The sequence below is a fragment of the Zalophus californianus genome, chromosome 16 (assembly GCF_009762305.2).
Source record: "Zalophus californianus isolate mZalCal1 chromosome 16, mZalCal1.pri.v2, whole genome shotgun sequence".
Classification (NCBI taxonomy): domain Eukaryota; kingdom Metazoa; phylum Chordata; class Mammalia; order Carnivora; family Otariidae; genus Zalophus; species Zalophus californianus.
Window position 1 is genome coordinate 51,220,521 of NC_045610.1, and position 13,983 is coordinate 51,234,503.

The following is a 13,983-nucleotide window of genomic DNA, read 5'->3' on the forward strand; positions in this document are numbered from 1 at the left end:
GTAAAAGATCCTGGAAAGCATCTTACATTTCCCAAATTCGCAGAGCCCCAGAGTGAGAGCCAGAGACAAAACAAATATTTCTGTAAATGCTTCTGGTAAACGGTCTCAGAGTCATAGAACAGTTTATCCAAAATGCCCTAACATTATTGGGCAATAAAAATAAATATCTATCACTCTGAAAAAAACTCAGGTTTGCAAACCAATTCTCAAGATATTTAATTCTTCCTAAATTTTTAAAGCACATTTCGGCTTATTTCCAAGCTCAGTTTCTGGTTAAAAATCATTTAACAATTGCATAATGTTTAATAAAACACTGTATTTTAACTCAGTGCTCTCATTTACATAATATTAAACACTGAGTGTTCGAAAACATTAAGATAGCTTATTAGTTTTCAAAACGATTTTCCCACAGAGGGTCAGCATTCAATTCCTAAAGGCTTATTTCTAATTTTGCGAGAGGGAAAAAACAAAACCTCCAAACACAAATCACAACACGGAAAAAATACAGCGAACTTACTTTTGAGACATTTGAGGCCAGGACTCTGGAGAAGCACAGTTTATCCACTGATCTCCTTATTTAGAAGAACTCAATGCACATTTTCCCCTGGTTTCTATCACATCTCTAGAATCTGCTTCAACTGACTTTTGTGAAAAGTTCCTGCAAGGGCCGGCTTCAGAGAAGTTGCAGCCTGGGCTCTGTGGGCCCTGCCAAACATTGCATTCACGTGATCCCTCTTGGACCGTTGGGCTTCTCATTGACATTAGGCCAAATCCTGCAGAACGCAGTGGAATTTACGCTTGGTGGCCTGGCCATATCATAAGGAGCAATCTTATCAGGGAGATCCAGTATTCCTAAGCTTTTGTCTATTCTGTCCCACATAATAGGACAGATCACCATTGAAAGCAGTGCCTTTGAAGAGAAAGTAAACAGTTGAATCAGAGAAAATCTCCTCTCTACACAGGGCTCTCCAGTGCCTGATTGACATCATCACTTGGATAATCAGGGTTTTCATTTCTGTTTCTCATTTTTACTCAGCTCAGAATATTTCTAATCTCCCTCATGACTTAGTCTTTGACCCGTGAATTATTGAAATGTAGCCAATTTCCAAGTGTCTGGAGATGCTCCTGTTATATTTTGGTTATTGGTTTCTAGTTTAATTGTATGATGGTCAAAAAATTTATTTTGTATGTCAAATTTGTTAGGACTTGTTTTATGATCCAGGATATGATCTTTCTTGGTGAATATTCCACATGCACTTGAGGAGAAGTGCATTTTGCTGTTGAGGGCGTGGAGTATTACATAGATATCCATTAGATCTAGTTGGTTGATGGTTCTGTTCAGTTTTTCTATATTTTTGCTGGTTTTCTGTTTACTAGGTCTGCTGATTACTGAGAGAGGAGTGCTGAAGATGTTAACAAAAATTATGGATTTTTCTGTTTTCCTTTCAGATCTCACTAGTCTTGTCCAATCCGCTTTGACACTGTGGTGTTAGGTGCATACATAGTTAGAACTGGTATGTCTTCTCGGTGAATTGGCCTTTTTATCATTATGTGATAATGCCCATCTCTATTCCTGGTGACTTTCTATGCTCTAAAGTCTACTTTGTCTGATTTTATTTTTTTTTAAAGATTTTATTTATTTATTTGACAGAGAGAGACACAGCGAGAGAGGGAACATAAGCAGGGGGAGTGGGAGAGGGAGAAACAGGCTTCCCGCTAAGCGGGGAGCCCAATGTGGGGCTCGATCCCAGGACCCTGGGATTATGACCTGAGCTGAAGGCAGACGCTTAACGACTGAGCCACCCAGGCGCCCCTACTTTGTCTGATTTTAATATAGCCATTCCCACTTCCTTTTGATTGGTTCCCATGGTATATTTCTTCCATCTTTTTATTTTCAACTATCTATATAATTCTATATGAAATGAGCTTCTTTTAGACAGCCTACAGTGACGTCATTTTTGTTCATTTGTTTGTTTAAATCCAATCTGATAACACATGCCTTTTAATTGGTATGTGTAGACCGGTTACATTTAACTACTGATATTTCAGGATTCAGGTCCGCCATGTTGTTATGTGTTTTCTCTGGTTTTCATTCTTCTGTTTCTCATTTCCTACCTTCTTTTGTCTTATCTGAAAAATTTAAGTATTCCAATTTATCCACTGTGATGTTAAACCATATATATTTGTGTAGTTATTTTAGCGGTTGCTCTAGGGATTACAAGAGACACACTTAACTTTACAAGTCTACTTAGAAGTAATATTTTACCACTTTAAGTAGAATGTAGAAGCCTTACCACCATATAGGGGCAGAACAGGTAGGCAGCCAATGGGATGCTGCTTAATAGCTACAACCAGAACGAGTAAGAATGGAGAGTAAGAGGCAGTCCCCATCACTCCAAAAAAAAGTTATTATTCCTTGTGTAGTTCCCAGTCCTGAGCTAATTTTCAGATCCAGAATCTTCTGTCTGAAGAAGTAGCCAGAAGGAAGGATCCCAAAACATCTTGGCAAGTATATACTCTGATGATTTCCCCTAGTCCTTACTCAAAGTGACCTACAGCCATTTACTTGGATGACTGTGCACCGGAGGGAGAAAAAAAAAGTCCTCAGACATTTCTAGAGCTATTGGGCATAGGGCCTAAATGGACACTGATATTTAGAAAACCAAAATGTCACTATGGCCTCATTGTTAGAATGGGCACATGAAGTCAAGGTAATAAATGGAGTTATGGTCAAAGCCCAGCTTTATGTGGTCCCACTGGGTCTATGAACACACCCAGTGGCCATTTCTCTAACACCAGGCATAACATTAGAATTAATATACTTGGGTATGCCTGGATGGCTCAGTCAGTTAAGTGTCTGCCTTCGGCTCATGTCATGATCCCTAGGTCCTGGGATCGAGTCCCACATCGGGCTCCCTCAGCAGGGAGCCTGCTTTTCCTTCTCCCTTCTGCCAGTCCCACAGCTTGTGCATGCTCTCTTCTCTCTCTGATAAATAAATAAATGAAATCTTTAAAAAAAAAAAAGGAATTAATTATACTTGGTATTGGGAATAACCCCCATGTTGGGTCCTGAGCCTGTTGGGTAAGAAGTCTCACATAATGGGGAAGGGAGAGTGGACACTTTTGATAATTCCTTCAACCCACCCCCAGCCAAGACACTGAATCAAGAACAACACCACATCTTGAGAGGGAAAGTAGAGACCATTAATGACATACAGGACACAAAGGAAGTGTATATACCACATCTTCATTTAATTTACCAGTCTTATCCTTCCAGAAACCAGATGGATCCTGAAGAACAACCAGAGTATTGGAAGCTGAAACAGGCTGCGACAGCTGCTTTGCCAGACATGGTATCTGTTCCTAGAACAGAATCAGCTAGTGAGTCTTTTCTATTCTGATTAGAAAAGCGTTCATAGTCAGGTGAGTTACACAATAATATTCCTTGATAGTTTTGCCTCAGGGCTATGTTAACCCTCTTGCCTCTGTTACAGTCTTAAGCGATCTAGAGTGTCTCCCAGAACATCGTATTGATACATCGATAACATCATGCTGATCTATCAGGACAAGGAGAGATGACTAGGGCACCACTGGTGACATGGGGAAGACATAAATGCTCCAGAGAGTAGGAGACAAATCCTCTGAGGATAAGGAACCCATCACGTCACTGAAGGCCTTCTGGGTCTAGTGGTCAGGGGTGCTCTGCTTATCTCCTCCAAAGCAAGAGATGAATTGCCACATCTTGCACCCTCTACCAGTAGAAGACCAGTACCTAGTATGGCTTTGTGGACTCTGGAGGCAACACATTCAACATCTAGTAATACCCTCCAGCCCATGCACTGCCTCACTGGGAAGGCTGCCATCTTTGAGTGAAGCCTGGAGTAGGAACGGACTTTACTTCAGAGTGTTCTGCAAACAGCTGCCACTCCCATCATGTGATCTATATGTCCTATGATACAGGAGAGGCCAAGGGTGGGAAAATTCTGTTAAAATGAGAACATTTTATTGTGTGGGCTTCTTGTCCTTGGAGACTAGATCAGAGACTTACCAGTCTGTGACCTACCAGTGAAGATTTTAGGAGCTAATGGAAATCACTTTGTGTTGTCAAGGTCACACATTGTGTGAATGTGCATTCTGCTTCAGTAGAAAATAACTGGAATTAGTATTTAGTTTTTATATTTAGCACATAGGATAACAATCAAGCCAAGATCCAACATGGACTTAAATGACAGCTGCACACTTTTAAAATTGAGTCCTGTGCATTTGTCAGTTTGATTTGTTATCAAAGATAACTCTTGATTATCTGTCTATCCTCTCTCTCTGTTTCTCTGTCTCTCTCCCCACCCACCCATCTATCTTGGTTATGACAGGGGGATCTTCTCAGTCAATGTCATCACTGACTTTACCCTAGCACTTGCCCTCCTTCTGGCATGAAGATTCATCTCAGCATCTCTATGTAAAAGCATAACATGAGTTCCATGATAGTTTATACCAAATAATTGGTATAATCATTCAACATTAAGGCATCATATTAAAGCTACAAAAATAATTATCTTACAAAACCACAGAGGCATAAACAGAACCGTAGTGTATTTGGGCTTTATGGGTCTTCCTGCAGGAGCTTCTACTTCACCAAGGAATCTATTTTCTCATCAAAATCAGCCAAGTCCTGCTTGTTGCAGAGCTCTGGGACTGCTGTCCTCCCTCAGATGGAATTTTTAACTCTAGAACTATGGAACTATTGTTAAGAGTTCACACATTTTTCACCTGAAAGTAATGTAACATTATGTGTCAACTCTATTTCAATTAAAAAAATAGAGTTCATACATTTCTATATCCAGATGATCTGAAAAAGCAACAAAGTATCAATGCTAAGGAACAAGATAAGGTAATAAAAGTCTGTGGACCGAGTTTGTCACAAGGTTAAAATACATAATGCATTTGCTTCTGTGGTGTTTGAGAAAACAAAAAATGCTTAGATACTACATCTGAACTTAAAGGTTCCTTCCTGCACATAAGCAAGTGTTTTAACATTCAGCACAGTAGCAGGAAATGGTGAGAGGAAGGAACATTTGAAAAAGGAAGCATCTGAAGATTATAGAGTTGGTTATCTGTGCTTTTTAGAGCAGATATCCTTCTGTGTCTCTTTCCAGAAACCACTGCAGATGAAGCTTAATTGGATTGAACGCCCTTGCTGTTGACCAAAATAGTCTGGAAAGGGCAGTGAGAGCCCAGAAGAGGAGCGCAGCAGACTGAAAATACACCACCAGCAGTAGTGGGTCAGTCCCGGCCACACTGCCAATCTGAGGACAGTGACAAATGACCACATCCCTGAGACAGTTGAGGTGCTCAGCTTAATCAAAGAATGGATAGAAGATGTGTCCCTGTGACCATGCTGCTCTGAAAAGGAGTCAGGAGTCTTCCAGAACCAGAAAACCTGAATGTTTGCCTTAGAGTAGGTGACAAGCTAGCGAAGATATCATTGAACAATAACAAGGAAAAGAGCACAATGAGGAAGTTCTGACCAGCAGAGCCCGAGAGCTAACGTAGCAAGAAAAACAAACAAAAGACGGTAAGACTGAGCTGGAGGGAATGTTCAAGGATGCTTAGTTGTAAAGTGCAACCAACCAAAGGAGAATGGGTTGTCAGCATCTAGATGAGTGGCCTGTTTCTTAAGCCATTGGTTTAATCCACTTATTCGTGTAAACCAATATAAGAATATCAATTACAAAGGGATGTATCATATTTTGTGCTTAATGTGTGTGTCTCTATGCTCTAAAAAATAGTCTCCTTTGATGAATATATATATAACTGGGTACATAATTAACTAGGTTTCACTTATTTTGTACCAACATACATGCAAAACAGTGAAACAAACAAAAAAAACACAGAGCAAGAGATGAAACCCTCCCAACAACAATACACACACCTATAAACAGAATACCTTACCTCCTTGGTTGCATACTCTTGAATTTCAATTTGAGGTTTTTACATTTTCCATATGATGGTCAAATTCAATGGATCATATACGTGGATTATTTTAATGTTTGAAATTATCTGCTTCTCAGAATCTCATTTCAATCTTTTATCTCTTACCTATTTTTAATTTGAAGGAAGTTTGGGCTAAATGTTGCATATTCTTCCCCAGAAATGTATAGATCACTGGAGAAGAACCCCTGGGAGACCAGGGGGAGGCTGGGCCCCGGGTTGCCAGGCTACCACCTACGACAAATGCAAATCTGCGGAAAACTTCTTTCTAGTCTTTATTTGGTAAATATGAGTCTGTTCGGTATAGTCACAAAGTCTAGAGTGAATTCATGATAAAGAAAGGGATCTGGATCGCAAGAAGTATTTGGGGGACAAAAGGTAAATCCAGTCAGTTTAGCATCTCAGGGTCCTTGGAAGGAAGCAGGCAGCGCCAGTCCAACTGCCTTTTTGATATCGCTTACCTTACTTTCTAAGCTGCATACTTGCCTCTGGGCATCACTACTCCAACCAAGAGCTCAATGTCCTGATGACACCTACGGTTTCCTAAAATTTCCCAAGTATACTGGAAATCTAGGTCCATTCTCTCTTCCCTCTGTCCACGCCAGTCAAGCTATATTCCTAAGCATGGGGCAACCTGGATGATTTTACGATTAGGAGACTGAAAATATTTAAGAATTAAGCATGAAACTCTGTTCAGAAATGTTCAATATTCATAATCTGTTACTTAGATAAATAGACCACATCTGAAAATCAGAAAGCATCAGATGCCCTTTCATAAGATTCGATTCCATGTATTTGTGGGGCAATAACCTCGCTGACAATGCTTATCTATGGCACCTTCGTGATATTCTTGTATTAATGAGCTGTACCCTGATTGAGTTATGATGTTGCTTTCATATTACTGTGGTAGACACGAAGCTCTTTCATCGAATGCTCCATTCAAGGAAGAAACTGCTGCCTAGCTCTGGGGAGCAGGATCAGTAGACAGCCTCTAGCTGTCAGTTCTTTCTGGATCCATCTTCCCTGCAGAAGCCCATCTGACACAAGGTCACATTCTTTCCAGGGCCACTTGTATCCAGTGACTGAGTGAAGCTGGTATCAATACAAAGCCCAGCTGTTCCAACCTGATGTGGACAACTTGGCTGGCAGACCTCATCCAGAGCCCTCTGCCAGGTTGCCTGAGGCTTTCTTGCTCTGATATCACAATTCCACATCCCTTTTCCTCCCATCCTCTTTCTTCTTTTTTTATATCCATTTTTTTATTATTATGTTATGTTAATCACCATACCTTACATCATTAGTTTTTAATATAGTGTTCCATGATTCACTGTTTGTGTATAACACCCAGTGCTCCACGCAGAATGTGCCCTCTTTAATACCCATCACCAGGCTAATCCATCCTCCCACCCCCCCTCCCCTCTAGAACCCTCAGTTTGTTTCTCAGAGTCCATCGTCTCTCATGGTTCGTCTCCCCCTCCGACTTACTCCCCTTCATTCTTCCCCTCCTGCTATCTTCTTCTTCTTCGTTTTTTTTTCTTAACATATATCGCATTATTTGTTTCAGAAGTACAGATCTGTGATTCCACAGTCTTGCACAATTCACAGCACTCGCCATAGCACATACCTTCCCCAATGTCTATCACCCATCCCTCCCACCCCCACTCCAGCAACCCTCAGTTTGTTTCCTGAGATTAAGAATTCCTCATATCAGTGAGGTCATATGATACATGTCTTTCTCTGATTGACTTATTTCACTCAGCATAACACCCTCCAGTTCCATCCACGTCGTTGCAAATGGCAAGATCTCATTCCTTTTGATGGCTGCATAATATTCCATTGTGTATATATACCACATCTTCTTTATCCATTCATCTGTCGATGCACATCTTGGCTCTTTCCACAGTTTGGTTATTGTGGACATTGCTGCTATAAACATTGGGGTGCACGTACACCTTCAGATCCCTACATTTGTATCTTTGTGGTAAATACCCAGTAGTGCAATTGCTGGATCGTATGGTAGCTCTATTTTCAACTGTTTGAGGAACCTCCATACTGTTTTCCAGAGTGGTTGCACCAGCTTGCGTTCCCACCAACAGTGTAGGAGGGTTCCCCTTTCTCCGCATCCCTGCCAACATCTGTCGTTTCCTGACTTGTTAATTTTAGCCATTCTGATGGGTGTGAGGTGGTATCTCATTGAGGTTTTGATTTGGATTTCCCTGATGTGGAGCACTTTTTCATGTGTCTGTTGGCCATTTGGTCCCAATAGCTTTCTTTTAAAAGACAAGAATCCCTTATCTTGCACTCAAAACGCCAGTTCAGTGTTGTGCAGTAGAGAATCTAATATTTAATATCTGAAGTGGTTTAAGAAAGTGGGCAAGGCAATGGGATTTTGACATTGTATCGCTTACTTCCTCGCTGGAAATGGAAACCTCCCTTCTTTGGGTAGTCGGGTGGTAGGAAAACGCAGACCTGTGCAAAGGGGGGTGGTGGACCAATAGTTCAAACTTTCACCTTTGGAGAAGGAGGAAATGCACTGGTGGAAAGGAATGCACTAGCAGGTTCAAATCTCTAAGGCTTTTGAGACCATGGTCTCAACAGGTAAATACAAAAGTGAAGATATTTGATGGCTACTGCGAAACACCATTAGCACACTGTAGCAGAGGCCCAGTAATAGACAACTGGAAATCACATGTGAAAACCCCGAGGATGCTTCAACTGCACGCAAGAGCCCATGCTGATAATAAAGATCCCTCTGCTCTCACATATGCAGAGAAGTTTCCTTATTCGTAAAGCACGCAAATGACAGTATCATCTCCAGGGACAATTTCAGGTCTGCACTCTATGATTATATTCTAATACTGGCTGAAATGCACTCTTAACTCTCAGGTGAGGAGTTGTATTTAGTCAGGCTACCAAAATAAGGTGCATTATCTCACCACAAACACATGGTAACTTTTCAATAATTTTTTTGGCTAACATATTGAAAGGAGAACCTTCTGCATCTGTTCCTGGAGTAGCTCCAGCTGACCAGATGACTTCTCTATCACTTCCACATTCTTTGCTACAATTAAAATTTCAAAGCTCACATTAATCAGTATATGCCACAATTCACTTGCTTTGATTCTTTCTTTTCTCATGCATAAATGATTTACAGATGAGTGAACCACTCAGTTCTGAGTCCTGTGCCCTTTTGCAAATATTCACAGACCCATGAACTTCAAACAGGAGTTTGCTGATGCTTCTGATTTTAGACAAGAGGTAGCAGATTGTGTCAAATCACTGTTCCTACTACAACTCTGCAAAAAGCCAGGTTCATTTCTTATCAGAACCCATGCAAGCCAATAGCCAATGGAGCCACATTGTTATAGTAGGGAAAAAAATTAGTCCACTTAGATTTCTAATGAAGTAAAAAATATCTACCAAAAAGGAAAACAAAAAATAGCTGATAGAACTGGGAACAGTGCAAAAAATAAAAAGAAACAAAGATACATAATGTCAGCCCTAAAGGAGCCACTGAAAATAAATAAGAAAGAAAGAAAGCTAATACTACAAGTGTATAGATAAAGTAGAATACTAAAAGAATAAAATCAGTAAAAAAAAAAGGAATAGTGACAAAAAGGAAATAGTAAGCTGATGGGAAACTAAAAAATCATGGTAGCTTTAACCCAACCAATTTCAACAATGACACTAAATACAAATAATCAAAACCCTCCAATTAGAAGAGAGAATTCCAGACTTAATATTAAAAGTGTGACATAAATATATGCTACCAACAAAAAATGAAAACCCACTTTAAATTTAAAGACCCAAAGATGAGAACTAAAACAATGGGAAAGGTACACTATGGAAAGACTTATCACAGAAAAACTGGAGTGGTTCCATTAATATGATACATACTAGATTTCAGGACAAGAATTATTTCCAGCAATGGAGGAATATTTCCTAATAATATGGGGGTTGATTCATTAAAAGACATGGAAAACCTAAATGAACACAGACCTAAGAGCAGAGCTTGAAAATCATGAATGAAAAAACAGAACTCCCACCAGCCTTATTTGTTTAATAAAAATGAGTGTAAAGAGAAAAAAAAAAAGGGGGGGGGAAATAGAACTGAAAAAGCCAATTAAAAGTCCACAGTTATATTTGGAGATTTCAACATCTATATCTCAGTAGTTGAAAAAATCATTAGATTAAAAAGTTAATAAATATATAGGAAATTTGAACACAGTCAAGCTACTTGAACTCATTGGCCCCTACTGAACATTCTAGGCAAAAAACAAAACAAAACAGATTTAAAAAGAAAATAAATATGGGGTGCCTGGGTGACTCAGTCAGTTAAGCATCTGCCTTCAGCTCAGGACATGATCTCCCGGTCCTACATTGGACTCCCAGCTCAGTGGAGAGTCTGCTTCTCCCTCTCTCTCTGCTGGACCTACTCCCCACCCCTGCCCCTGCTCGTGCTCACTCTCTCTCTCAAATAAATAAAGTCTTTTAAAAAATTTTTAAAAATACGCATGGAATATTCATCACAAGAGACCTATATTAACCACAAAACAAATCTCAATAAATTTAATAAATTAAAAGTATTTTTAAAAGTGAGCTTGACCAAAAGGGAATTAAACTGAAATTAATCATAGTAATACACTTGGAGATTTCCCAAACAGTTGGAAATTAGACAATATTCTTAAAATATTTCAAAGAATATATTAAAAGGAGAAATAAAATATTTTGAAGTGATAAAAATAAAATGCAGCATATCAAAATTTCTGAGAAGCAGCTAACACAGTACTTAGGGGACAACTTATGGTTGTACGTGCTCTTATAAGAAAAAAGAAAAGTCTAAAATTAACATGGAGGCTAGAATAAATAATAAAGGAAAGTAATAGAGAAATTCAATGAAACCAGAAGCAGGGTCTTTGGAAGGACTGATAATATTGATGACCTCTAGCTAACCTAATCATAGAAACAAACAAAAAACCCAGAAATTGTCCGCAGCAGGAATGAAAGAAGATTGGCAAAAATATACCGGGTAATCGGTAAGAAATCCAATGTAGCAATACTGATATCAAGCTAAATATAACTCGAAGAAAAAAATTAAACATGACAATCAATTTATAACAATTATGATATTTACTCACCAAAAGCCCAGCAACCAATTCTATAGAACAAAAATTACAAAGAGATGTTAGGGAGACATGAAGAGGAGCATCAATCACAACAGTGGAATATTTTAACAAACCACCTTCAGCACGAGACAGAGGAACCGCATGAAGCACAGTGAGGACCCAGAAGATCGGAACAACATACTTACAAAGGTACTACATAGAGATATAGATACACATAAAACTACAGTTATACGTATATATATATATATATATAGTTGTGTCTGCCTGTTTTAAATATCACAGCAACGAGGTACTATGTGTATGGCTGGGTCTGTGTGTGTCTGTGTATTTTGCATGTGTGCAACTATTCTTGCAACTTTTCTCTCTTTCTTTTTAAGTTTTATTTATTTATTTTAGAGGGAGAGCAAAAGAGCACAAGCCGGAGGGGAGAGACAGAGGGAGAAGTAGATTCCCAGCTGAGCAGGGAGCCCAATGCCAAAGCAGACGCTTAACCAACTGAGCCACTCAGGTGCCCCTCTTGCAACTTCTTAAGTCTGAATTTATGTCGCTATATCATACGTCGATAGAAATAACTTGACGCCCTGACCACAGGGAACCCGTCTTTCTCTCTAGTGCATGTGGATCTGCCAGAAATACTGACTCTGTATCAGGTCACAAAATCAATCAATAAGTTCTACGGAAAATAGAAATATTATAAACCATATTCTGAGAAAACGATGTAATAAGGCTAAGAATTAGTAGCAGAACGTAAAAGGCGGTCCATCTGGAAACAGCACAACCTTCTAAACATCTCTTGAGTGGAAGGGGACATAAAACGGGAAGTTCCTGAATTTATAAAAGGTAGTGCTCACAAGACACTACAGGTCAGAGGGCACATATTTAGGTAAATGATTAAAGGAAACTTTCATGGCCTTAAATAGGGTTGGTTCACACCCTCAGGAGTTCTCTGGGTGACGTCTGAAACTTGTCCCCTGCCCCCAACACACACACCTCCCACCAAGGCAGAGGGACAGGAGACCAGAAGACACAGGCAGGTCACTCCATAGCAGGTGGCGGGTTTAAGAAGCAAGGGGACTTACTTAGGAGGCTTGTTTCCCACACCGGCCACCAGAATCTTAATTGTTTACACAAAGGCCTTAACGGGGTTCAGTTGTGTACACCCTCCATATAGTCTCAACAGCACATTGCTTTCTGAAGGCTGAGATCTTCAAAATGGCTCTGGCGTGGGCGAGGCAGGTGGGTCACACATTCCAGGGACCAGGGAGGAGTGAGCAGCCTGGGATTGCTGGGGCCAGCCCTGGGGGCCTGGGGCAGCCCTGTCCTCCTTGTGACCTCTTCCAACACATACTCGTATCGGAAAAGAAGAAAATAAAAAGAAAACTTCCATTTCCAGCACAGAAAGCTAGTAAAATCACAACAAAATAAACTAGAAAGAAAGCCAAAGCTAAGAGACAGCAAAAAAAAAAAAAAAAAAAAAAAAAAAAAAATACAGATTAGTAAGTGGAGAAGGAAAACAGATCTAACTGAAACTTTTAAATAAATAAACACTTAAAAATATGTACACCACTGGCTAACTTATTATTTGGGGACCCAACAGGAAATATAGGTTAAAATGAAACATTTTCTAGGGGACCTGGGTGGCTCAGTCAGTTAAGTGTCTGCCTTCAGCTCAGGTCATGATCCTGGGGCCTGGAATCCAGCCCCACCACTGGCTTCCCGCTCAGCAGGAGTCTGCTTCTCCCTCTCCCTCTGCCCCTCCCTCCTGCTTATACTCTTGTTCCCTCTCTCTCAAATGAATAAATAAAAATCTTTTAAAAAAATGAAATATTTTTGAAAATAGAATAATAATGCATGCAGATGTATATACATACATACCTGCATGTGTGTTTCCATAGATGTTTGCAAATTACGTAATGCAATTCTAAATAAGAAATGGGACCCAGAAAAGATGCCACAATGATATTTTAAAAAATATATCAAAATGAAAAATTAGAAAACATTATTTCTTAATGATAATGAAAATAAAACACATCAAACTTGGGATTATATCTAAAGTAATGATTAGATAGCAATTTATAGCTCTAAACGCATATATTAGAAAAGAGGTTGAACATCAGTGACTGAAGCTTCCATCTTAAGAAGCTAGAAATAGAACAGCAAATTTAATCCAACAGAGAAGTCTAGTTGCCCCAAAGAGAAAGACCAACAAAGCCAGAATTTGATTCTTAAAAAATAATAAAAATTGTTAATCTACTAGGAGGGCTGAGTAAGAAAATAAGAAAACAGAGAACAAATTACTTATATCAGGAATGAAAAGGAAAGTTTCTTTATAAATCCCACTAATGTCAAAAAGTAATGAGGGTATTATAAACTGTATTTTAATAAATTTGAAAGTTCAGATTAAATGACAAATCCTTAAAAATGTAACCTACCAAAAGTAACAGAAGAAGCAATAAAAAAAATCTAATAATTCTATATCAATTTAAGTCACTGAATTTATCACCACAAACCTCTCCCTGGAGGGAAGGTGGGATATAGCCAGGTCTAGATGGAAAATGTTTCTAAATACTTCAGGAAGAACTGGTACACTCTTACAGAATCTTTTCAAATAATAGAAGGAATATGTATGTAAAGAATTACCTTACTGCTAGACTGGATGGGCCCATGTTATCTCCAGTGACTTTGCAAGTTGGCCACTGACCCTTGGCCAAGAGAGGACTGGAAGGGCTAGCTAGTAATTCGCTTAAAATGTGAAATGCCCCTGCCAGTACCTAGGGCTATCCTGTCTTCATTGTATGGAGATGTTGAGGTGATAGTTTACACCTAATTTAACCAGTTACACAGCCTGGTTTGGATAAATCACCAGTGA

At 39.4% G+C, this 13,983-nt stretch overlaps 1 protein-coding gene across 1 annotated transcript in view; it reads right to left on the reverse strand.

Annotated features, from left to right (window-relative positions):
* LOC113939585 (ATP-binding cassette sub-family A member 8-like) overlaps positions 1-883 on the reverse strand; it is a 69,920-nt gene extending 69,037 nt beyond the window's left edge. The window contains exon 1 of the mRNA XM_027625912.2: positions 518-883. Coding sequence (XP_027481713.1) covers positions 518-528 — 11 coding nt within the window. The 5' untranslated portion in view covers positions 529-883. The remainder of the gene's footprint in view (positions 1-517) is intronic.
* Positions 884-13,983: the final 13,100 nt, after the last annotated feature.